Raw genomic sequence first — 26,545 nt, 5'->3', positions numbered from 1 at the left:
ACCCCTCCCCTCCCTGTGGTAGCCTGTCCGGGCGGGCCGTCACGTGGAGGGGAAGCCCTCAGCCTATAGAGCGCGAGCGCGTCGGCTACTCTGTGGTCAGCTGCGTCCCTCCACCAACCTCCCGCCCTCCCTGCGCATGCTCAGTCGGCGCTGCAGCGTTGGAACTTGGCGGCGGCGGCGGCTGGGGGAGAATGAGGATGTCGTCGCCGGTGTCGCCTCCGAGCTCCTGAGGTGGCCCTCATGGGGCTGGGCTCCAGCTCCGAAGTCCCCGACGGGGGCTCCGAGGGATATCACGTGCACGGGGTAAGGGCGAGCTCCCCGGACGCGGTTGCTGAAGCAGCTGGAGGAGGAAGGAAAGCGAAGCTCGGCTTATATTCGTGACGGGGCGTTCGCCTTCCTCCTCTCATTTGTTGTCATTCGGTATTATTACTCCCTTATCGCACGGAGCTCGCAGGCTCCGTCGGCGGTTTGTTACGGCCAGGTGGAACCTCCGCACGCAGAGGCAGTCTATCTGAGCGCCAGCGTCATAAGCGGAATCCTGCTGGAAAAGACCCCCCAAGTAGTAGTAGTAGTAGTAGTAATAATAATAATAATAATATATTATTTGTACCCCACCCATCTGGCTGAGTCTCCCCCAGCCACACTCTGGGCGGCTCCTAATCGAGTATTAAAACAATATAGTATTAAAAACTTCCCTAAACAGGGCTGCCTTCAGATGTCTTTTAAAAATAGGATAGCTGCTTATTTCCTTGACATCTGATGGGAGGGCGATCCACAGGGCGGGTGCCACTACCGAGAAGGCCCTCTGTCTGGTTCCCTGTAACCTCACTTCTAGCAATGCGGGAACCGGCAGAAGGCCCTTCAGCGCTGGATCTCAGTGTCCGGGCTGAGCGATGGGGGTGGAGACGCTCCTTCAGGTATACAGGACCGAGGCCGTTTAGGGCTTTAAAGGTCAACACCAAAATTCCAGCATTCGACTTCTCACAGTGACCAACCAGAAACCCACAAGCACAGGGCCAGGCGGGTAGCACCTCTCTCCCAATGTTCGTTCCTTCCTTCCTTCCTTCCTTCCTTCCTTCCTTCCTTCCTTCCTTCCTTCCTTCCTTCCTTCCTTTTCCTTTCTGTGGTTACTAAGGTGGAGGCTTCATGTAGCCATTGTGGTTGGTAGCCATTGACAGATGAATCCTCTTGAGCACTCCCCCACCCACCCAATACCCCTGTAAAGTCATCAGCCATAGCTGTCTCTTGTAGTGGTGAAATTGTTTACTGATTTCCATTAGTTATAGGCTGGCCTATAACATTAAAAAAGGTCTCTGGCTCACGGAATAAAAGCAATGCAATAACTGCACTAAAAATACAACTAGCGCAACATTAAAACATCCCCCAATTAAGATGGCCATGCATTTCTTGAATTCCATGTGAATTCCACACATGTTGTCTTGTGTAAAAGAAACATGTGCTTTTATCTCTAGTAATTGATGGGTGTATCTTGAGTTGTGAGAAGTGTTAGAAACTGAGATGTGAAAGCTAGGAGCTAAATGGCACCTTAAACCTAGGTTATGGACACAACAACAGAATGTCTAGACATACTTTTTTATAACTAGAATACAAAGCTGAAAATGAATGAGCTGCACCTAAAATCTTACATTCATTTTTCACATGGTCTAGTCCTCATCTGAGGACTGCAAAAAAGCCATGCTTCCTTTGCCCCTCCCCCTGCCCCCCAATATTCTTAAGAGGGTCTCTTTTTTCTGGAGGGAACCTTTAAAACATTTTAAAAATGGGGAATAGGAAAATGCTTTCACTAGTCAAGGGATGAAGTGCTATTTCCTTGTCCAGCACTCTCTTCCATAGTTAATTATCTTTGCCCAATGGCACCCCTTGGTACATAGCCTGACTATCCAGTTATGATGCTCTTTCCTCTTCCGTTTGTGTGCAAAACTATTTGGTTCCTTTGGAAACTAAGAGCTCTGGATAAAAATAAACTGTTAAAAATAACTTCATGCAGATGTGCATTGCATAATTCTAACTGAATGTATATTCCCAAAGGAGCTAAGCCTTGCCCCTATGTTTTTTAAAAGTCTGCTGAAAACACTGTTGCTCCAGTGGCCATTCTTAAAGTAAAATCTCTAAATGTGGGTGTTCATTGTGGGATTAGTGCTCCTCATGCATGCAAGTTTTCTTTTTTTGCTTTGCAGTGTCCACACAACATTGTTTGTATCAAACTGCCAACCTGTATCCCCCCTTCACAGGGAAATTCTGGTATTAAAAAAACAACAACTCTTTGTTGCCAACATGCCATTTGGAATATCTCTCCACTACTCATTTGCAGTATTAAGTCCCTGTTTGGAAGCACTGTATATATTAACCTTCCAGCTGCTTTTACTACTTCAAAATGGTACATTCTGATTCTTCTCTTACCATTCACTATACCTTAAAACAAAATCTGTAAGCCAGTTTGAATGAATGTTTAACATAGAAAAATGAGATATAAATACATTGTTGTTGTTGTTTAGTCGTTTAGTCGTGTCCGACTCTTCGTGACCCCATGGACCATAGCACGCCAGGCACTCCTGTCTCGCACTGCCTCCCGCAGTTTGGTCAAACTCATGTTCGTAGCTTCGAGAACACTGTCCAACCATCTTGTCCTCTGTCGTCCCCTTCTCCTAGTGCCCTCAATCTTTCCCAACATCAGGGTCTTTTCCAAGGATTCTTCTCTTCTCATGAGGTGGCCAAAGTATTGGAGCCTCAGCTTCACGATCTGTCCTTCCAGGGAGCACCCAGGGCTGATTTCCTTAAGAATGGATAGGTTTGATCTTCTTGCAGTCCATGGGACTCTCAAGAGTCTCCTCCAGCACCATAATTCAAAAGCATCAATTCTTCGGCGATCAGCCTTCTTTATGGTCCAGCTCTCACTTCCATACATCACCACTGGGGAAACCATAGCTTTAACTATACGGACCTTTGTCGGCAAGGTGATGTCTCTGCTTTTTAAGATGCTGTCTAGGTTTGTCATTGCTTTTCTCCCAGGAAGCAGGCGTCTTTTAATTTCGTGACCCAAGAAAGTAAAATCTCTCACTGCCTCCATTTCTTCCCCTTCTATTTGCCAGGAGGTGATGGGACCAGTGGCCATGATCTTGGTTTTTTTGATGTTGAGCTTCAGACCATATTTTGCGCTCTCCTCTTTCACCCTCATTAAAAGGTTCTTTAATTCCTCCTCGCTTTCTGCCATCAAGGTTGTGTCATCTGCATATCTGAGGTTGTTGATATTTCTTCCGGCAATCTTAATTCCGGCTTGGGATTCATCTAGTCCAGCCTTTCGCATGATGAATTCTGCATATAAGTTAAATAAGCAGGGAGACAATATACAACCTTGTCGTACTCCTTTCCCAATTTTGAACCAATCAGTTGTTCCATATCCAGTTTTAACTGTAGCTTCTTGTCCCACATAGAGATTTCTCAGGAGTCAGATAAGGTGATCAGGCACTCCCATTTCTTTAAGAACTTGCCCAAGTTTGCTGTGGTCTACACAGTCAAAGGCTTTTGCATAGTCAATGAAGCAGAAGTAGACGTTTTTCTGGAACTCTCTAGCTTTCTCCATAATCCAGCGCATGTTTGCTATTTGGTCTCTGGTTCCTCTGCCCTTTCGAAATCCAGCTTGCACTTCTGGGAGTTCTCGGTCCACATACTGCCTAAGCCTGCCTTGTAGAATTTTAAGCATAACCTTGCTAGCGTGTGAAATGAGCGCAATTGTGCGGTAGTTGGAGCATTCTTTAGCACTGCCCTTCTTTGGAATTGAGATGTAGACTGATCTTCTCCAATCCTCTGGCCATTGCTGAGTTTTCCAAACTTGCTGGCATATTGGGTGTAGCACCTTAACAGCATCATCTTTTAAAATTTTAAATAGTTCAGCTGGAATATCATCGCTTCCACTGGCCTTGTTATTAGCAGTGCTTTCTAAGGCCCATTTGACTTCACTCTCCAAGATGTCTGGCTCAAGGTCAGCAACCACACTACCTGGGGTGTACGAGACCTCCATATCTTTCTGGTATAATTCCTCTGTGTATTCTTGCCACCTCTTCTTGATGTCTTCTGCTTCTGTTAGGTCCTTACCACTTTTGTCCTTGATTATGGTAATCTTTGTACGAAATGTTCCTTTCATATCTCCAATTTTCTTGAACAGATCTCTGGTTTTCCCCATTCTATTGTTTTCCTCTATTTCTTTGCATTGCTCATTTAAGAAGACCCTTTTGTCTCTCCTTGCTGTTTTTTGGAAATCTGCATTCAGTTTCCTGATATAAATACATACAATACATATAATAGAAAGGGGTTGGGCCACATTAATTTCACATAGGCCTTATTAAAATCAATGTGATGGGTTGGTTGTGGCTTAAGTCCCATTGGTTTTAATGAGAATTAAAGGAAATCAGTCCTGAGTGCTCACTGGAAGGTCAGATCCTGAAGCTGAGGCTCCAATACTTTGGCCCCCTCATGAGAAGACTCCCTGGAAAAGACCCTGATGCTGGGAAAGATTGAGGGCACAAGGAGAAGGGGACAACAGAGGACGAGATGGTTGGATAGTGTTCTCAAAGCTACCAACATGAGTGACCAAACTGCGGGAGGCAGTGGAAGGCAAGCGTGCCTGGCGTGCTCTGGTCCATGGGGTCACAAAGAGTCGGACATAACTAAACGACTAAACAACAACAATAACAACTTATGTGCAACTGGATCCAATCTCTGTAGTGCTTAGCTATGCTTGCAGTTTTTTTCTGGTTATCACACAGTCTTTAGCAAATCACATTTGTACACGTTGTCATTCAGTAAATCTACCACAAACAGCTTCTGATTGTAGGTGAATAATCTCGAGAGCACAAGAACTACATTGTTTTATTGTTAAAGCTGAGCACGTCTTTCTACCTGACAGTTGGTGTCTGGCTGAGAAATTACTTGTGTAAGCCACACTGTGCTTCCTGTAGGTGCAATAAATATTGGTATTTCCTGGTTGCAGTTGGAAGCTGGTGGGCTGTGCATTTCTTTGTAATGTCTGCCCAGCCCATCTGTGCAACAAAAGGCTTATATAGATAAAATTGAATTGTGAGGTAGACCAGTCTGGTGCTCCCAACTTTGCCTGTAGAGCCTGAAAGCATATCAAGCATGAAGGCAGCAGCAGATTGGTATTTCCCAGTTGGTGTTTTGTACATAGTTTATACCTGGTCTCCTCTTTGAAGGAAGAGCTTAAAAGTTTCTCCCTGTGACTTGCACTGCATAGTACCGTACTCTCTCTCTGCTGTGTACTTTGTCTTCCATAGGTTACTTCTTTGACTGTTGTGAAACTGCATCTCTTAGGTGCATGCTTTATTTGGGGAAGTGATGTAACTGAGTGGTGGAGTGTAACGGATTAGCCCCAGGATGGAAGATTTATTACACCCTGGATTAGAAAGAGTTAATCCACCTCCAGTTTAACTGAAAGCACATCTTTAGGAGGCAGGACAGTGCCCGGTTTGGCCTTTGGAAGAGGGAGAGGGGGAGTGTGGTGACGAAGAGGGAAGAAGAAGGGTGTGGGGCCAGAATAGTGGTGGTTTCGGTTAGGCTTAGGATAACTTGAAGTTACAAGTCTGACAGAGTTAATGTATAACTGTAACTAAGCTTGTAAACTTATGCATCGTTAAGAAAAGAAAAACCTATGTTCTCAAGAAAATAAAATTCATCTTCTTTTTGTGCCAAAGAGTATCGTCTTGGTTATTCCAGCAGCGTATTAAAACTCACAGAGGTGGAGACTCAGAAAAGGGCAAAACTTACCTAAGGAAAAGGGGATAGTTTGTGTCCTAGAGTCACACGGGAAGGGCAGTATGGTGAAAACCTAGAGTGCCACAACTTTGCCAGGGTGATATGGCAGACTGATACAGTGGGGATGTGAGATCAGGCCACGAAATCTGGAATTAGACTCTCTTTACTGAGAAGCCCAGAATTGAGGGGTTTATTTTAAGGCGAAAGGAATTGAGTGGGGATTGCTTTACTCCTGTACCCTTTCATCTCATAATCTATTGGCAACGTCGGCAAGGGGGTTCGTCGCATGGAGCACCAGTTTCAATTCCCAGCATCTCCAGGTATCACTGGGAGATACTCCTGTCTGACACCCTGTGGAGCCACTGACCATCAGGGTAGACAATACTGAGCTAGATGGACCGAAAGTCTGCCTTTCAAAATTCCTTTTGGCTTCAGTTTGGCTAGGGAGGAGAGGGGTTCTGAGCAATACATCTAACCTGTTTGTTAGGATGGTTGGTTGTGGTATTTTCCTTTTGCTCTAGGCCAGTATAACCTCTCCCAACTGCCGAAAGACAAGTCTCTTATTGTCAGCTCATAAGCATGCTTGGTATGAATACTTTTTGCATTACATAATTTAGAAAACGTGTGCTTACACTGACATTTTTTTCATTTGATTAATCTACTGTATATGTAAAACTCTGCCATTTTTCAGGTTCAGGAAAACTCCCCTGCTCAGCAGGCTGGACTGGAGCCATTCTTTGATTTCATCCTCACAATAGGACACACCAGACTGGTAAGTAGCTAAACAAAAGTCACTGGTTTTTTTTTAATGCTGAGCTCTAGCAGGTAAGTATGTTGCTGATGTACTATAAATAAATGCATCCCAAAGCATGACCTGAAGGTACATGAAGCTGCCACTTAAGCTAAGTAGATCTGCTCAGTGCTTGGATGGCAGATATCTGCCCCCCCCCCCCAAAAAAAAGCAAAAGAAGAGGAAAAGCATGATAGCATGTATTCAAGATTGCCTTGAACTCTGTGGTGGAAGAAAATTGGTGCATATGTGGAACTAATGAATTAATAAATGAAAACTAGGAGTCAGCAAGTAGAACTGCCGGATAGGCACAGACCACTTGGGAGATATGGGCTGCGGTTCTGCCCAGCTGCTCATGTTTCCCTCTTGGGAGGCCCTTCTAAAAACATAGAAGGACTGTACACTGTTGTAGGTTCATTTGCTTGGAAGTTTAGTCATAAGGGAGGCTGCCCCTATGCAGGGCTTGGTTGGTCATAGTACCTGTGACTCAGAATGGCAGAGTGCGAACTTGCAAGCAGGTCCTTCCCACTGTTGGCCATGGAAGCATCTGAAATGTCTGGCTGTGAGTGTCCTGTATGAACAAAGGTTTCAGGTTTTTTTACTAACCTGTGCTTGTGAGTTTGCATGAGATTAAGGGTGGTTCTGTGATTAGGTTTCTTTAAAAAAATCCGAGTAGCAGAATTCCATCCTTTACATATGTCTGTTTGTCTTGGAAGTTCTGGTCGTGGATGTAACGGACAGGCCATATTGGGGTCTGGATTGGAAAGGAGATTTCTTCCGAAATCAGATATGTCCCAACTTCTCCTCTAGAAAATGGCTGGGTACACTTGCTCAAGTTGGGATCTGTGCTGCAAACATCTCTAGTTCATCAGAGCTGGTGGGTGTGTTGCACTGTGGAGGGAAGGGAAGGAGGGTGTTGACCTGTCACCATGTCACAAAACTAGTTTTCAACACTTGTTCAAATATCAGCCTGTAAATAATTAACATGTTTGAAGCTGCTTGGCCCACATACATTATGGCTACAAAACATACTTTATGTTTCATTGGATAAAGGCATGGCAAATGGTGGTGCTTATTTTTTTGCACATTTCTTTTATGACCTAATCATGCTTGATTAGAAGCAACTCCTGTTTATTTCAGAGGGATTTGCTTTAAAATAAGTACCTCTATTGTTAAATGTCCTAAACGGTGCATGACTAAAAGCTCACAAATGGGGCATAAAGGCCACAGCCCTCCTCCTGTTGTAATCCCCAGAACCTGGTATTCAGAGGTACTGGTAAATTGCCTTAGCTATATGGGACCTTTGTTTTCAGTTGGAGGTGTTCTTTTAAAAAGTACTTTCCAATAAACTTAACAGAATTTATTGCCTCAGGAAGTGCTGAATTTATTTTTATTGCTGTTCTCCTCCTCCAGTGCATTCTTTTGGAAAAGCAGGCAGGAGATATGTTTAATGAATTAATAAAATAAATTCATCTTAAGTTAGTGGCCATAGCACATCTTGTGGCTGTCAGTTCCATAAGGTATTAAGAAATATCCACTTTATGGAAGGCAAGTTGATACTTCAACCTCAATTTCTGCAGCTGCTGGCCTGTCCCTCCACATAGCCTCTGTGAATCTTTAAACTGGTTTCAGCCCTGTTTAGGGAAGTTTTTAATGTTTGGTGTTTTATAGTGATTTTGCTATTCTGCTGGGAGCTGCCCTGTGTGGCTGGGAAAACCACTTATAAAATCATTTTAAAAATTAACAATTTATTTTGTTGTTGTTGTTGTTGGCAACCTAGCGGTCTGTTGACTACTGCCCAGAAGCAAACCTCTTACATTTCCTTTCCTTCCTTTTTTTTTTTTTTTTTGAGAACAAAGAAGGGGACATCTTAAAAGATCTGCTGAAAGCCAATGTTGAGAAGGCTGTGAAACTGGAGGTGTACAACATTAAAACGATGAAAGTGCGTGAAGTGGAGGTGGTCCCCAGCAACATGTGGGGAGGGCAGGGACTCCTGGGAGCCAGTGTGAGGTTCTGTAGCTTCCAGAGAGCCAGTGAGCAGGTGTGGCATGTGCTGGTAAGTAGGAAATGATGGTTGTGCGTTGTCACTTCCTTACTCTGTCACTTTGAATTTAGGGTTTGCATGTTTTATCCCAAGAAAGAATCCTTCAGCAAACAGTTTTGTGGCACCTTAAAGACTAACCAGTTTTATTGTACAATATAGTGTTAGCCTTTAAGGTGCCACAAGACTCTTTGCTGTTTTTGCTGCAACAGACTATCGTGGGAACCCCTTTGGTGAGCGGATTTTGAGATGGTCAGCTCTGGGCTTATTTTCTTTGTCCCCCTCCCCTTTCACAATATTTTTTGAGTAAAGGCATTGTTTGTCAAACTTCCTCTCCTGCAGGGAAACATTTCCACATTGACTTGTCTGCACATTGCAGAGCATTCTAGGGTGCACCAGATGGTGCCCATTTCCCCCCCCCTCCCCAAGAAAAAGCGTTTTCCTAGCATGCACTCACCTCTGCCATGATGAGTGGGTCTGGTAACAGTGGACAACTTTCCTGGAATTGGTCTGCTATTATCTCATCTCCTATTGAAGATGAGCTTGCAAGGGTTTCTGGGAACATTGTTTGCAAACAACTGGATGTAGGCTTTTTTGCTGCTTGATTTGTTGACTAGGCGTAGGTAACATAACTGATCAATGTCTCTCTAGGATGTGGAACCGGCTTCCCCAGCAGCCCTGGCTGGCCTGAAGCCGCACACTGATTATATTGTTGGATCGGATCAGATACTGCAGGAGGTAAAGTGAGTCATCAGTTGCACCATTGGCTGAATGGGGGGGTGGGGCTAGACAGTTTTCAGTGATTGCTGCTGCAATCTCATAGGCACTTACCTGGGAGAAAGCCCCATTTAATTCAGTTTCAGAGTAGATATGCCTATAATTGCACTATGATCATTGTAGCAAGTATTCCCCAGGCTTAAGCCATTCTAAACATGCAGTCTCCTTCCCAGTTTCTTTGCTTTGGGACTAGATATAAATTTCTCTGTGCAAAATGTGTAGCTCTGTCTTTAAATATCCACCCACTTGTTCTCAAGGGTTTGGAAAGGAGCCAAATCGAAAAAGCACTGAATTCAAGTTGAGGTTGCAAAGGAAGAGTTCAGAGTTTGTTACCAATCCTCCCATTTGAATTTGGCTTAGTCTGTCTTGCACTTGACGTCCGGTGACAGCATGGCTTGGCTGAAATGACCTGGCACACTGAACTAGGCCCATGGGCTGGGGAGTTCTGCACAGCTGAGCTAACGGTGTTTTGCACAGAGGATTGATGGCAATAGCGGAGAGGAGTTACATCCACTCCTGCCCAGTACCATTTCATGGGTGATCTTCCTACTTTCTCCAAGCACCTTCTGCCCCCCTCCTGCATTTGCACTTGTGGTGTCAAACCATTCTGCCCTACACAGCAGTAATGGTGTAACCTGTGGCCCTCTAGATGTTGAACTCCAGCTACCATCAATCTTAACCTGCATGGTCAGTGGTCAGGGATGAGAATTGTAGTCCAGCAACATCTGAAGGGCCACAGATTCTGGCTTTAACTGCTTCAGATCTTGTCCTCTTTTCTGCCAACCATAGCACATGGAAGCTTGACAGATTAATGCAAAGACCTGTTTCCTGCTGCTTTGTACTTTGGCAGCTACCTATAGGAGACCTTGTGAGGGGGATAACCAAATAACATGCTGCTAATTCTAGCTAGTCATTCTTTGTCCTACACAGCAACAGGACACCTGGAAAGCATGTAATGGCGGGCAGGGAGAGGTTCTAGAATGCAGCTGTTGGGTTGATGAGTCTTTCTCCCCCACTCTCAGTCAGAAGATTTTTTCTCACTGATTGAAACCCACGAGGGGAAGCCGTTGAAACTGATGGTCTATAACACAGAAGCTGATTCCTGTCGAGAAGTATTTGTAACCCCCAATGGAGCCTGGGGTGGAGAAGGAAGGTATGGATTTGTGAGTGACAGGATAGTCTGTAAATGAGGTCAAAGCTTACTTATCATAGTATGCTTTCCTGTACATTGTTGTGAAGATGTTTAGCTCCATGGGATCTACAGTATGGGAGAATTATGCACCCTAGAAAGCCATTACAGTTTCTGTGTTTCGTGTTATCACTGTTGAACACTTGCCTTGGCACCAACACAACACAGAAGCAGCAGTTCTCACCCAGGGGTTTACCTTCTTTGCATTTTAATGCAATGTAAAAGACAGATGAGGGTCCAAGGTGTGTGTTGATTGATGTGTCAGGGATGGAGCAGAGGAGGGTTAGCAGGCAGCCTAGAAACAAAATCTGAGGTGGTGGTTCAATAAAAGGTAGGGTGGTAGTTCAGAAATAGACCAGTGATAAAGATGTGCAACCGAGGGGCCATATTTTCTCTACCGGTCATAGCAACTGCACCCGGGCCCCTGATCCTAGCTGCCATATTTCCTTATGGTCCTTTCCATGTGGTTCAGGTGTGAGCTAATTCACATTGATACTGAGCCTCAAGCAGTGTGGAGGGACCTTTTGTGAAATACAGGTGTGTATGAACTGCCCCTAATGGTTCCCCACCCCACCCCACCCCAGTCCCTGCTTTTGAGCTAAGAGCCAAGAGGAAGTGTGCATGTGCTGGATTTTGGAGTTTCTACCCCCTCATCTACCTGTAGTTTCCTGCAAGTTTAGGGCAGACTGTCTCCTTTTCCTATCCTTTTGCCATTCAGGCTTCAGTAAGTAGGGGACTCGGTTCATGAATATGTACTTTAGTTCTCTGTGAATAACCAAGGGGCAGCCTGGCACCCTTTATAAACAATTCCAGTTTACTCAGCTTTCATTTCCTAGGTTACTGCAGTACATGAGCTGAGGGAAGTTTGTCATCCCACAAGGGAGTTGGGGAAATCTGGCAGTAATTTTAACACTTGATGCCCATTTCCCAAGGTAAACAGCACCTTTATTGGTTATGTGCCACTCATTCTATTGACTGGACAGAGCCACCTGTCAATCAGAACACACTGGGTCAAGAGTCTTTAAAACTGGAATGTCGCCAGCATTCCATTGCCCCTCTGACCATCCACAGTGCTCTGCTACTTGGGAAGAGTCCTTTTTGTAAGTTGCTGCATAAGGATAGAGAGACCTGAAATGTTTCTTTCGTGCAACATTCTGCCTTTTCCCTTTTGACACCCTAAAACCTTAACAAAAAATCCTATTTAAAGTGGCTGCTGAGGTCTGGTGTGATTGCTTACCAGACACCGTCCCTCCCCGCAATGCCTAGGTCTCTTTGGTGCCATGGTATTTATTTGTGCTGAGGGAAAAGTGGAAGAAAGCAAGCTGCCCTACTTCCTGGGGGCGATTGCGGACTGGAAGCTTCGTAACTAATATACATCACTTATAGCCTCAAGACTTGTCTCTGCCCCAAAGTTAGAGGGACCAAGGAGGGCTGCACGCTCCAGTTTAGAGAGATAGGAGCTGCTCCTGTTCGCAGGGGAGGGGTATCTCTTGGGCTCTCCTTTATTCTACATGAGTCAAATGGGCGTCTGTCAGTTACTTTGAAAAAAAATATTCAAGGGTACAAGCTTGTTTCTTGTTCTTTCATTTACCTTCTTGTACAGTTTAGGGTGCGGCATTGGATATGGCTATTTGCACAGAATTCCAACACAGCCTTCTATACCAAAGAAAAAGGCAGAAGCTGGTCCCCCTTCTCCTTTGCCCTTGGGAGACACACCTCCTGAACCACCAGCCAATGGCTATACAGAGGTAGGCATTTCACAGTGAAAGATGACTGCAGGGTTTGTGGGTGCTGCTATTTTTAATATGCAAAGGGAAGGGCTCAGCTGCTGTAATACTCCCAGGAATTATGGGCAGCTCACATACCTTCTCTCCACCTACTCACTTTTGTTCCTTTCTCCAGAGGGCCATGACGTGTCCCACTTACCTGCCTGGAAGCTAGGTTACATTCTTCTTGAGCATCTGTGTACACCATTGTGTAGGGTTTGCTGGGCTGATTGGCTTGCATTGCACTTCTGGGTCAGAGGGTAAAGCAGCCTTTCCTCCTTGGAAACTCTGCCTAGGGTGAGGTTATAAGCCTCTGTGGCCCTCTAATGAGGTCATGTCATCTGCCCCCTTTGTAGTTGCTTTGCTTAGGGATAATGAATGTGTTCCTTGTTCTGAAGCATGCAACTCTTTCTCTTTTATAAATTATTTCAGGCTCCTCTGTTAGCACCAAACTCCCAAAGCGAAGAACCTGCAAGCTTAGAGTACAGCACAGATCAAAGTGTAAATATGTATTCAGTAGAAAATTCTCTTCAGCCTCCTCCTCCTGTGCAGAGAGTCATGGATCCAGGTAATCTGTTCACCTGTTGACCTTTAGAGCATAAAAGTTGAGTGACTGGTTTTCATATGCAGGTTCAAATGTGCAGAAATTCTGCAATGAAGAAGAGCTGTGTTGACTATGACTTTGCAGATTGTAGTCTGCTCATGGGGAGAGGAACAATGTAGGGCACTGATGGGAATACTAACTCGACGGTGCTGCTATCCATCTCCTGCAGTGACAGGATCCTTAGAATCTCACCTACCACCCCATGAGTCATAAGCCTACGAACAGAGATGGCTGTGGGAGGTTAGGAATACCTTTGCCCAAGGCACTTATCAAAGTAAGAATGACTTCATGCCGTGCTTCCAGAAGGGTCAGATAACACCCTCCACTGATTCCAGCATATTTGTATCAGGCTGTTCATGGCTAACAGAGGGGTAAGCAGAAGTCTCTTGGTGGCATTCTAAGTTACAAGGCATTTTGGTGGTAGCTAGGAACAGGAAAGAAATTTCACCTTTAAACAATTTATTTCTCTTGTAAATTATTGGCTGTACTTTTCTCTCTTCCCCATTGCTTTCCAGGTTTTATAGATATGTCTGGAGCTTCTTTTCCTGAACTAATTGACTTAGTGAAAACAGTCAAGGTGCCTTCCTCTGCTTCTTTCAACTTGCCAGACACTGTTGCAGCAACTGATAGCTTAGTATCTAACAACGGAATTGATTCACACTTTGGTAAGCAAGCACTTTGGTAATTCAAACACAAACATCATTTACTTTAAATGTTTGTGTTTAAACACAAAAGATTGCAGCATTTACTACATGATCTTAGTAAAACTTGGCAATTTTTAGTCTGCTTTATAGTGTTTATAATGAGAAAGTAAAGGTAAATAAGAAGTATGCAAATCCACAACCAACATATTGATTGTGATCAGCTTTAATACGTCCTTACTAAATTCTGGTTACTGACAACAATTTTTTACAAAAATAAAAAAAGAATCTTGTGGCATCATAAAGACAGGACAATATGAAACATTAGTGTATTCAGGGTAGCCCTGTTGAAATCAATGTTAGAATCAGAGAAGAAAAAACAAGGGTGCCTCTGAGACTAGGGATTTGTTTTCAGTGCCAGGATCTAACTGAGCTGAATATTGTTTCATGCAAAAGTGCACTTCTGGTTCCTTTCTTCATTCCAACAGATCAATTTAGCTGAGAATTTTTTTGTTATAGTTAAAAACCATGCCCATCTTCTGCAAGTCACAGAGCAGTCTACCGGTACATTCATCCTGATCTGCTGTCCTATTTTAAATAAGCTAGTTAAAACCTGGTCTGATGGTTGGGTAAGCATGGAAGAAGACACAATTGCTCATAATTTAGCAGGGTTAATTCTGGCGAGTACATGGTAGCTTAGTTACTGGTTTCATCTTGCTTTCTTCAGTCACCTGCAGGGGCTTCATGTTTTGAGAATTACAGGCATTGTTTTTTTCTGTAATTAGATTTTGACTTCTGCTTTTCAGATCAGGCCTCTATTCCAGTTTCAGAAGATTCAATCTCTTATTCAGAGGGCCCGAGTCCTCAGCCAGAGTTGGATGCAGCGCATTCAGTTTCTGCTTTGCCATCCCTTCCTGCGGATATCTCTGTAAATGCAACATCTAAAGCTGATGGTGGTGCTCGAGAAACACTTATGCTTTTAGATGGGACTGAGAGCCTGCAAATGACCAAAGCGTTACAACCTGACAGTGAAGATGAAAAGGCCAAGGAATTGACAGAAGAAACTGTACAGATCTAGAGCTAAAAAGTGACAGCACTTGCTATCAGCTGTAAGGATATTGGTACCAGACAATAAGGCTTTTGATGCCCAGTGACACCCATTGTGATAGCAACAGTAATACTGCAAGAATTCAAGCTGTTTCCAGGGGCCTTGAGCCAGCCTGTCATTGTCTGATAGGTTTCAACATCTGCAACTACTGCTCAGCAATAACACTGATTATTTGACTTGGAATCAGTTCTTTAAAAATGCTGTTTAGTGTGAGGTTTGCTGTCTGCCCAAAAGCTAACAGCAAGACTTTTAGTTTAGTTTTTGTTTTGTTTTTTTAAAATGCAGCTAGTAAGCAAACAATGGCTTGATTTTAGCAGACCCTTTTAGCCCTCTTTCTAGGTTTCAGTTTTAATTGTGACAACTGTTCACCTTGATTTTATATGTCAAAATATTTAATGTTAAAAATTCCCAAATAACACTTCACAATTTGATTCTCTTTGGGCACCCATGTAGAAGAGTCTAATGTGTTTGCAACTTTCATGGCCATAATCCAGCACTTTCCTCTCTCCAGGTTACAGTGCTTCCTTGCAGAAGAGCTGCTGCAGTACTCCATCCCTGACACATGCAGGTGGGCTGGCATAGCCCCCACAATCCTCCTCCTCTAGTCAATGCCACATTAAAGTTATCTGGGAGACAGGGAGGTGCATGCAGACCTCTCGACTATACACATGCCAAAGAGGTAGGAAATGAACCCAAGCAGCTACTTTATTCTCCTATTAGGTACCTTACTTGTTAGAAATCTCTCTTGAAATAATAGTTTCAAGGTGAACGTAAGCAATTTATAGTTTTACACTTGGGGTTAGATGTGGCTGAAATATTTCTTCTGAGCCTCTGCAAATTAAAAGTGGTGATTCTAAACATGCATGCATGGTAAAATAATTGAATTTTAATTTTTGTTTTCAAATTAAGTGTGTTCTAATGGCAGGTATGTGTTGACTTGAGCAAATAAGCTACTATCATGTAGGTCTGCACCCCTGATGGCGAGACTGTTGCTTTTCAGGGAGGCTGATTCCTCTCCTGAGCTCTGAATATGGCTTTATTCAATATGAATAACTGGTGTTCTATATCACACTAGATGTGTTGAATGGTATATTTCAAAATGGTTTTTGATTCCCTGCTTCTGTTTGTTGAAGATTAAAAATAAACCATTTTTGGAAAATACCTGTTAAAAGTACTCCCTGCAGAAGTGAAGTTGCCATTTTGGTCCTGCTTATTATTCACTAGCTCCCAGAATAATGTGCAATCCAAACTCTCAATCTGCCACAATAGGTGTCTTGATGTAGCTCAACCAGAGCAAGTCCCCACCCACTGTAACCTCAGTTGGTGCAAAGTCATCACCCCCAAGGAAAATGACATTGGCAAGGAGATACATCTATTCCAAACCCTTTTCAGGTCAGTCTCGTGACCTAGGGTCCAGTCCTCAAAACTCCCACCCACACCCAGCCAGCAGTAGCACCTTCCAAAGTGTTCTATTCAGAGTTTGGAATAGGAACAACAACTCCTTAGAGCCAGGATTGCCTTGCACACCTTATATTTCATGGTTACAGAGCTTGGAGAACTAGGCAAAGATTTTTATTTTAAAAAACACCTGAGAACAAGGAGCAAACTTTGGTACTTAATGCAATAAGTTCCTTCCCTGTAGAGGAACGGGATCCTGTGTGGGTTGTCAATGCTCACCTCTCAACTGGCAGGAAGCCAAAATTTTGAGCAGGTAGGTGGTATACCTGGTGGGCAAGAGTAGACCCTTTGCCAGTTCAATTTGTGCTTAAGCAAGTAACTAGTCAAAAATAAGCAATAGAAGAGGAAGAGGGGAAAAACAAGTCCCAAGAGGCCCCCTAATGGTTGGTGTTGTAAGGGTAGCACAGATGGAGAAGAGAAAAAACCCTGGTATGGGCTTAGGAGTAGGAGGAGGTGGTAGGGAAATTGGGGTACGGGAGGTTGATCCTCAACTACGTATCCAATAGCTCCCCCCCAACTATCACTTGGGAGGGGTCACATCCAGAATACTGTTGAGGTAGCTGTGCTCCTGGTGAAATGGGATGTGATGCCCAAAAGAGCCACTAACCCAGGGCCCTGGTAAAGAGTGACCTGCAGTTGAACTGGTGAGGGGGTTGCTCTGCGCACCAGGCATACCCCCTTGAAAGTTTGACTTCCTGCCAGTGGAGAGCTGGGCACTGACAACCCACACAGGATCATCTTCCTCCACTACTGAAGAACCAGGAAAAAAAATTAAATGGATGGTCCCAGTTGTTGAGCTTAGTATTTGCCAACACAGACTAGCAGCGGCTCTCCTGAAATTGTTGGGTCTTTCCCAATCTATGTAGAGATGCCAGAGATTGGACCTGGGACCTTCCGCCTGCATAGCTAGTGCTCAAACACACAACCACAGTTGAAAAAAGCAGCACAGCAACAAACTTTGTAGCCTTACTTGAGGACTAAGCAGAAATACTCAATATACATACATATCTGATAATGCAGTGCAGTTGATAGGGCAAGTGTGCAAAAGATCCACAGTTGTTCTGTGCGCTAATTTTGGTTTCAGGAACTTTGAAGAGCTTTCTGGCAATACCTCTTTTTTTGGCCAAGGAATTTATGATCACATAATTAAAACAAAAATGACCAAAGCTGCTTAGGAATGTTAGCTAAAGTTTTTTATTATTATTTCTATACAATTGTTCAATACATGTTCATCCTTTTGGCATTACAGGCCCTCTGTCAACCTTTCCTGAAACTACATTGCTGGGATTGTAGAAAATAAAAAGTTTAGAATCTTGGCTGATTTTTTAAAAACACACACAAAAGGGAGGGGAAGAGGGGAGAATTAACTTTCAGTGAAGACATGGAGAGCACAAAATTGAAAATTAGATCTATAAGAACAAAGCCCCTCTCCTCCAATATCAATCAATTCAGGACAAATTTACAGTTGTTTAAACCAATGAATTTACCAACTTCACTAAAGTGTGCAGTGTAGCACAGAGGTGGCAAACTAGATTGCTGTACACACAAATGGGATTTACAAATGGAAAATGATGTCAAGCTGGGAAAGGTGCATGCAAGCTTAATTCATAACCAGACCTTGTTTAGAGCAGTGCTTTGTGTCATCTGGAACACAAGCGACAATGGTTTAGGGACAACACAAAGCTCATCTTTTTGTAACATGGCAGTTGCTTTGACAATCTGATGTGTATAAAAGCAAGTGCTCCATGGGGTACTTACCACCCCAAGAAAAAAACGAAGAGAAAAATGTCCAAAAGGTGCTGTAACGTTGCACTTTGTCTTTCTACCACAGTTGGCGTGGGAGGGTGGGGGAAAGGACACACATAATCCTCGAAACACCCATAAAAGGCAGTCAAATGACTCGTAAGTATCAGGCTCTGGATATTTTCCTCTTGGTTGGTGCAAAATTCATTTGTGGATAACTACCAAATAGCATGGGAAATATTCACAGCATGCCACCGGCCTGCGTGTTGCTCAATTTTAAGCAGCTCCCATGCTGCAAAAACAATGCTGGCATTAGGGCTTCCAGTTGTCTTTCAACAGTGAAGCAAAACCAAGATGTTTTGCAGGCTATAGCTTACATCTAGCTGCCACCATTAAGGAAAAGAGGAGTGCTCATCTGCTAGCAGGCAGGGACCTAAACTTTACTATACTGCCTCTTTTAAAAAGGCACTTGTGCTTCTGTTTCAAATAAAAACCACTTTACAATATTTTGTTATTGGGATGTTTGTTTTCCAGTTGAACTTTGAATTCAAACTCAGCTTTTCTTGCCCAGAAGATCGAAGTGTTCCCCTGCTCCCGCTTACAATAAGTTAGATTCTACAAGAGTATGAGAATATGAAAAAGCTGTAAAATGTATTTATTTTTTTTAGAAATGGTTGAAAAGAAAAGCTAAGCTGTATACAGCTTGCAACATCAACAAAAACATCCAAAAAATGCATATAAAAACCATAGGAGGAAAATCTGCAACTCCTTTTTTCCCCATCACGACGATTACTACAAGTTTCTAGAATATGCCACGATGTTAAAATGTAGAGCACAATTACTTGGAATTGTGATCAATGAGCCACCTTAGGGGGGAAAACGGAACTCCAGAAGTTACATATTTAAAACTCTAGTTAAAGGGCTTGAAATATTCCATTATGATGCACTGCACCATTGTACTGACCCTATAATCGCACAACCTACTGATTTTTGCTCCGATCACAGCTGAAAGACAATCAACAAGCCTCAAGGGAGTTAACCCTTTTGGCTTACGTTACAGAGACTGTTCTACTCAACTGTACAATAGAGTTTTTTTCTCTAGGAAATCTGTCTCGAGAAGTGTCCAAAACTGACCCTTCATGAAAAAGTATGCACTGTATACATGGAATGTATTAACAAAGTACAGCACATGCAGTTTTTTACACGGTGAACGAGTTTAGCAACGGCTGAGAAACCTTTTTCACAACAAGCTTGAGCGGATGACGGTATGATAAACCTTGGAAATGAAAACCGAAATAAGAACCCCCACAGACAGCTGCACTGGATCACCTGGTTGCTGTACACCTCACAAAACAGGAACCACTCAAGGGCTTCCCATGCCACTCCCACTTGTACCTTGGTAAGGACAGGCTTTAGTTTTAGGTCATAGAGATTTGTCTATATTACAGATTTATTAGTCACTTCAATTCATGTAGATTCTGTCCACACTGAGGCATTAGAAGTGTCAGATCTACCTTAGGGTTTCCGTTGGCTTCTAGAGCGCTACAGCTGGAACCAGGACAGGAAGCTCAAGTAAGTTAATAAACTGGTTGGGCCCGCCACTTGGCTCACGTCGACTTCTGGCGGTAGTGGAGAGTCAAGTCGCCACCACTCTTCCATATGAAGTGTTTGACGGTTCGAAGGTCCATATTTGGATCCAATACCTGTTCACAACAAAACCAATTCGGTTTTTCCATGAGACTCTGAGTTTCCCAACACATATAGACATCCATTCTCTCCCTCCCCCGCCCCCCTTATGCATCACTTGGATGGTATACCTGTATGTAGCTAGGCATACAAGCACAGGCTTCAGGATAGCTCAGATGATTAGAGTGGTGCTGATAACACCAAGGTTGCAGGTTCGATCTCCATAAGGGACAGCTGCATATTCTTGCCTTGCAGGGGTTGGACTAGGACCAGGACTGGCCAACTCCCAAGAGACTGCGATCTACTCACAGAGTTAAAAACTGGCAATGATCTACCCCCTTTTTGGGGGTTCAGGTCAAAGTTGTTGAGTTTTTTCAGGGAGGAGGTAAAATGATGAGCTTTTTTAGGGGAGCCACAGTTGTTCAGCTTCTTTGGGGGGAGCCAATGTTCTAGCAGTGATCTACTGCAGACATCCCGTGATCTACCGGTAGATCACAATATACCTGTTGGACATGCCTGGACTAGGTGATACTCAAGAGTCCCTTCCAGCTCTATGAATCTATATCCCACCATCTGTTATGAAAGTAGCAAATATCCATGTGTTTCTCCTCTCAAGCATGCATCTTTTATTTCCCTGTCAGCCATTAGAAGGCTTGTGCTAGGGCTGCAGCCCAAATTTTGGCCACAGAAGCTCATTTTATGCGCAAGAAGCCCCCAAATTCAGCAGTCATCCAGGTACAAAGGCTGTTGGGGCTTTGCAAAAGCAGCAACATCATCTTCCTTATGACAGGTTTTTCCTGTTAAGGTTGCCTATTTAGGCTACATTACATTACCCAGAGGATGTACAAAGGCATTCAGATTCCCAAGTCTGCTTTAAGGCAGCAAAGCACAAACTACTAATAGCCATGGATGATGAATGTAAACTTTAAGACTCTTGGAGTAAAGTTCACACATTATTCAAAATGGAACTTGCATCATGGTAGCCAAGAAAGATGAACCATCATTTCTAAAGCACACAACTAAAGGAAAATACTTTGCAGTATGAGAAATGTACTGACAGAGGCTGTCAGACACCACACCTTGTCTACTAACTACTTGTGTGAGACCGAGGAACTCTACTTGAGGATTTCAAAGCAGTTCTCTGAGTGCCTTTGGGACTCCAAATTAATTTTACAAGAGGGAATTTGCCTTTTTGGGTTGTTTCCGCCCACTTGATGGCTGAGGCTCTCTACTGCAAGATGACATTCAAAGTGAGGTGTTGGTACCCACTGGAGAATCTTCTCCCACCCTGGAGCAGTGGATTATTTCAACCACTGGGAGACAACACAGGACAAAAGCAAACCTGTTTTTGTTTGAGCCAGTTTTTGAATTCTCAGAATGTGACAGGTTGTGTGCTCCAATGCCACAAACACAACCCCGGCTTTTCTTCTCCAAAATCATTTTATAGGACTTCAAGACCCCGCTACCAGCCAACATATCCTGCCTTCCTTCCAAGGAACTCAGAATGGCATACAAAGTTGTGTTCACTACACTGAATTCTTAAAACCACCAGAAAGGTAGGCAATGGGGATACCTGGTCCTGGCACAGAAGTTCAATTTTCTCTTCTGCTAAAACAGCAATATCCTCCTCTTTTTCTTGTTCCCCGGCCTTTTCATTATTGGAAGAGCTAGTTGTCTGAGATTCATTGTCCAGATTTATTATTTTTTCATAAACATGCTCCATCACCTTCCTAACTTGCAACATGTCACTGGCTGACAGTCGATCCCTGTGGAAACAAAGTGTATTTGGAGTTGAGACATGAAGTCTTAGCTGATTGTGGCTCCTTATTTCATGCTCCTGGAAACCAAGAGAAGTTTTGTAATTTATTTTATATACTTACTTCTTTAACGTTTTTGCTCCAGAAGAGGAATGAGGTTGGAGGTAGAAAGGAATCTTATTAAATTTTGGCATATTCTTCTACAAAATAAAAAAGCAGAAACTGTAACAAGCACAAATAACAAGCACATAAATGTGTAACAAGCACATTTACTTACGCCTTAAATGATGAATTAATCTTATTTGCATGAGTTTTTCTATGTCATTGTTCCCCAGCTTGTTTTTTTATAGCTAAAACTAAACGATGTTTCACTGCCTTAGTTAGTCACAAGAGAAATTTCAGTAGCATTCCTGCCAGCTTAAGCGCAACTCAGCAAATGGAATCATTTTGTTTACTTTTGGATAAGGAAACAAGAGAAATAAAATCACAACTAAAGCTGTAAATAAGACGCATCATTTTTAAACCTGCAAAATGCTCTCAGCATATTCCACGTATCTGAAACAGAAACATGGCCTTTAACAGTCAATGCACAAATACAGGAAATTAAGATTTGTTTCCTTGGTTCTGCTTAGCATAGAGATTAATCTGATTTTGTTTTTAACAATTTTTCTTTTTGTGGTTTTTTTCTTCCTTTTTTTCTTTTCTTTCTTTCTCCTTTTCCTCTTTTTCTTTCTTTCCCTTTTTAAAAAAATTTCAATAAAATAAATATGAGTCTAAGAATTATATCATGGAATATAAATGGTTTAAACAATAAAAAAACCGGAACAGGGTGGGACATTTCTTAAAAAAACAAAATTATGATGTAATTTGTCTTCAAGAGACACACAAAAATAAAAAACATCTGAGGGTATTAAAGAATGAAAAATTAGGAATGGAATTCGTGACGGCAGATGCAAAAAAGAAGAGAGGTGTCGTATTTTATGTTAAAAAGAAATGGAAACCAGAATAATAATGAAGGTAGAATAGTGATGATAAAGACAATCATTGAAGGTGAAGAGTGGGTCTGGGTGGGTCTCTACGCACCAAATGGGAGTAAAACAGCCTTCTTAGGAAAATTAGAATCTCAATTAATGAATTATGTTGAAAGCAAGATTATAATAATGGGGGATATGAATGGAATAATCGACCCAGAATTTGATAAAAGCGGAAGGAATATGAAGAAATATAAAATGAAATTACCTAAGAAATTTATGTATTTGAGTAAAAATCTTAATTTATTAGATGCTTGGAGATATAAAAATCCCATTAAAAAAGAATTTACGCATATTTCAGCAAGACATCAGACCACAAGCAGAATAGACATGATTTGGATATCAAAGGAATTATCGTTAAGAATTCAAAAGGCAGAAATTAACCCCCGAACTTTATCGGATCATAACTCAATGACTTTAATATTAAAGGAAGAAGAAAAAGAAAGAAATTGGAGATTAAATGTTTTTATGTTGAAAAACATAAATGTAAAACAAGAGGCAATTAAAAAACTTAAAGAATATTTCAAGCTAAATAATAATGGTGAGGTGGACCCAAATATAGTGTGGGATGCGGGGAAGGCTTTTATGCGTGGGTATTTCATAGAGCAAACAGCCAGAATCAGGAAAGCCGAGGAATTAAGGAAAGAAAATCTATTGCAAGAAATAAAGAGAAAAGAAAGATCCCTTTATAAAAATTATGATAAGAACATTGAACAAGAATTAAGATTATTGAGAACGGAATTCGAAAGGACAATTGATCAAGAGATTGAACGGAAATTAAAATTCTGGAAATATTTTGAGTGGGCAAATAAACCGAGTAAATTATTGATGTGGCAGATCAAAAAGAGGAAAAATGAAAGAATAATAACTAGAATTAAGTCAGAGGGGAAATTTTTTGACAAGACTGAGGAAATTATGAAAATATTCCATAAATTTTATGAAACCCTATATCAAAAAGAAGAGGTATGTAGCCAAGAAATTGATGAATTCTTTAAAAAATATCAATTACCACAAATCCCACCAGAAAAAATGACATTCTTAAATAAGGAAATTACATCAATTGAAATAATAGAATCAATAAAATCTATGAAAAAAGGGAAAACCCCTGGTCTAGATGGGCTCCCTATAGAATATTATAAAGAATTCCAGGAAATAGTATTAATTCCGCTCAAAGACTTAATGAATAAAATACTGACAAAGGGAATGGTTCCTAAATCTTGGACAGAAGCACAAATTACATTAATACCCAAAGCACAAACAGACACAGATTCACCTAATTATAGACCGATCTCTCTTTTAAACTGTGATTATAAAATCTTCACAAAAATTTTAGAAGAATTTTAGAAGATTTTAGAAGAATTAATACATAAGGATCAAGTCGGATTTGTAAAGGGAAGGTCCGCCAAGGACAACATTAGAAACATTGTAAATATTCTGGAATGCCTTGAGAATAGGAGAGATAAGCGGGCAGCTCTCCTATCTATTGATGCGGAGAAGGCCTTCGACAGAGTCTCCCGGATATTTATGATAAAAACAATAGAAAATCTGAATTTGGGAGAACAAATGGAGGAAGCAATAAAAGCAATCTATAAAGTCCAAGAAGCCAGGATATTAATAAATGGAAGATTAACCGACAGGATAAACATCGAGAGGGGCACCAGACAAGGCTGCCCCTTGTCACCTATTCTTTTCATATTAACATTGGAAATTCTATTAAAAAATCTGAGAGAAGAGGATAGTATTAAAGGAATAGTAATTGGCAATAAAAAATTCAAAGTAAAGGCTTTCGCAGACAATATAATTATAACCACCGAAGATCCAATTCAAAGTATACCTTCAGCAATTAGTAAGATAAATGAATATGGCAAATTAGCGGGTTTGAAAATAAATTATGAGAAAACAAAAATGTTGGTGAAAAATTTGGAAGCTAAAGAAAAGCAGGAACTTCAAGAAAAAACAGGTTTAAAAATTGACAAAAGATTGAAATATTTGGGCATCCAAACAACAATAAAAGGGATAGATTTGGTACAGGAAAACTATAGAGAAATTTGGAAAAAGATAAAGGCAAATTTGGAAGTATGGAGAAAATTGAAATTATCATTAATGGGCCGAATTTCATTGATTAAGATGTCTGTCGTCTCTAAAATGAATTATCTATTTCAAAATTTACCGATTTTGGGGAAAGAAAAAATCTTCAATGAATGGAAAAAAGACATTGTGAAGTTTATCTGGGATGGGAAAAGACCGAGGGTAAGATACACAATCATGATAGACCATAGAGATAGGGGAGGCTTTGGACTCCCAGATCTCGAGATCTATCACAATGCGGCGGCTATTGCATGGATCAAAGACTGGATGGAACTTAAGAACACAGATCTTCTAGACTTGGAGGGCCAAGGGCTGGCATTCGGCTGGCACCGTTATCTGATGAAAGATAAAATAGAAAAAAAGAACATCTTTATGTTTAACATAATTAGGAAATCCCTGTATTTAGCGTGGCAGAAATATAAAAGGTTTTTTGAGCCTAAGACCCCTTGGTGGGTCTCACCTTTAGAACTAGTTGCTGTTAAAAGGACTAATATGGATAGTAATTGGCCCACATATAAAACTTTATTGGAAGAAAAAGAGAGAATTTTAAAATTAAAAGAATACTCTGAAATAAAACATCACCTGACCACCTGGCTGCAATATTTTCAAATAAACCAAAGATTGCAAATTGATAGGAAATTGGGATTCGATAAGGAAATGTCAAAATTGGAGGAGATACTATTGGTGAATAAGAGCAAACATATAAAAAATTTATATCAGATAATTTTAAAATGGAGGACAGAAGAAGAGATGACAAAGGATTTCATGATTAAGTGGGGTCAAGACCTGGGAAAACCTATCCCAGTACAGAAATGGGAAAATTTATGGAAAAAAGATTTGAATTTTACCCCCCAATTATGATTTGAAGGAGAACATCTTGAAGATGCAGAATAGATGGTACTTGACCCCACTTAAAATGTCTAATATATACCCAGGGGCCAGTAATTTATGTTGGAGATGCAAAAAGGAAGTCGGATCATTTATCCACATGTGGTGGAATTGTAGTGTAATTAGAGAGTTTTGGAAAATGCTATATAAGGAATTAAAGAAAATGTTGAAATACTCTTTTAAAAAAAGGCCGGAAATGTTCCTCCTGGGAATGATACCAGAAGACATCCAATCAAATGATAGATGTGTAGTCAGCTATGCTGTAGCAGCGGCTAGGTTATAAGTCGCAAAGAACTGGAAAACCCCTGGAATCCCAAGTAAAGAAGAATGGCAAATAAAATTGTTTAACTATTATAATTTAGCGAAAAACTATGAAGAAATCAGAGGAATGAACTCAGAGGAAACTATTAAAATTTGGAAATCGTTTATTAATTACATTAGGAATAAATTGGAAAGACTGAACATTATCTCAGATGTCTAACGACTCTGTCATGAACAAAGGATCGATATAATATGTAATTACCTTAGTGCAGTATATATATGTATATATACGTACAACTGAATGAATTATGGTATGTAAATAATATGTGGAACATAGGGATAAGCTCAAAACAGGATGAGAAGTGTCAAGGGAGGGACATGAGGGAGGGAAAGAACAGGGGAAACGACGCAACACGATATTTGTATAGCGATGGCATGGTTTTATTGGTTTTATTGGTTTGTATTTTGTTGATTTTTTGTGATATCAATATTTTTTTTCAAAAAAATTTTTTTTGGCATATTCTTCTACAAAATGAAAAAGCAGAAACTGTAACAAGCACAAATAACAAGCACATAAATGTGTAACAAGCACATTTACTTACGCCTTAAATGATAAATTAATCTTCTTATTTGCATGAGTTTTTCTATGTCATTGTTCCCCAGCTTGTTTTTTTTTTATAGCTAAAACTAAACGATGTTTCACTGCCTTAGTTAGTCACAAGAGAAATTTCAGTAGCATTCCTGCCAGCTTAAGCGCAACTCAGCAAATGAAATCATTTTGTTTACTTTTGGATAAGGAAACAAGAGAAATAAAATCACAACTAAAGCTGTAAATAAGACGCATCATTTTTAAACCTGCAAAATGCTCTCAGCATATTCCACGTATCTGAAACAGAAACATGGCCTTTAACAGTCAATTTTTTATTTTAT

The 26,545-nt window shown here is 41.4% G+C and overlaps 2 protein-coding genes across 4 annotated transcripts in view; one reads left to right on the top strand and one right to left on the bottom strand.

Moving 5' to 3' along the window:
- The first annotated feature begins 142 nt into the window (after nt 1–142).
- GORASP1 (golgi reassembly stacking protein 1) lies at nt 143–18,410 on the top strand. The gene is made up of 9 exons (XM_035129913.3): nt 143–303; nt 6,479–6,559; nt 8,430–8,633; nt 9,270–9,356; nt 10,418–10,548; nt 12,188–12,332; nt 12,783–12,918; nt 13,470–13,619; nt 14,402–18,410. The coding sequence occupies exons 1-9, from the start codon at nt 241–243 to the stop codon at nt 14,671–14,673; spliced, it is 1,269 nt and encodes a 422-aa protein (XP_034985804.1). The 5' UTR covers nt 143–240; the 3' UTR covers nt 14,674–18,410.
- Nucleotides 17,333–26,545, bottom strand: part of WDR48 (WD repeat domain 48) — a 34,485-nt gene continuing 25,272 nt past the window's right edge. The window contains exons 17-19 of one of the 3 annotated variants that reach the window (XM_035129911.3): nt 21,471–21,547; nt 21,164–21,356; nt 17,333–19,607 (exon numbers count right to left, since the gene is read on the bottom strand). In XM_035129911.3, the coding sequence (XP_034985802.1) occupies nt 19,512–19,607; nt 21,164–21,356; nt 21,471–21,547 (366 nt within the window). In that variant the 3' untranslated portion in view covers nt 17,333–19,511. Of the gene's footprint in view, nt 19,608–21,163; nt 21,357–21,470; nt 21,548–26,034; nt 26,141–26,545 lie in introns of those variants that run through there. The other 2 variants (XM_088653467.1, XM_035129912.3) reach the window with 2 other exon arrangements.

Source organism: Zootoca vivipara, chromosome 11 (genome assembly GCF_965207765.1).
Source record: "Zootoca vivipara chromosome 11, rZooViv2.hap1.1, whole genome shotgun sequence".
Taxonomy (NCBI): Eukaryota; Metazoa; Chordata; class Lepidosauria; order Squamata; family Lacertidae; genus Zootoca; species Zootoca vivipara.
Note: the sequence above shows the minus strand (reverse complement) of the source record. Positions and strands in the feature narration are given on the sequence as shown.

What these genes read in the sequence shown, in the direction of transcription:
- GORASP1 (XM_035129913.3), top strand. Translation starts at nt 241, where the DNA reads ATGGGGCTGGGCTCCAGCTCCGAAGTCCCCGACGGGGGCTCCGAGGGA. An exon ending in CGGATCAGATACTGCAGGAG is followed by an intron (nt 9,357 to 10,417) that starts GTAAAGTGAGTC and finishes CCCCACTCTCAG; the next exon opens with TCAGAAGATTTTTTCTCACT. An exon ending in CAGCCAATGGCTATACAGAG is followed by an intron (nt 12,333 to 12,782) that starts GTAGGCATTTCA and finishes AAATTATTTCAG; the next exon opens with GCTCCTCTGTTAGCACCAAA.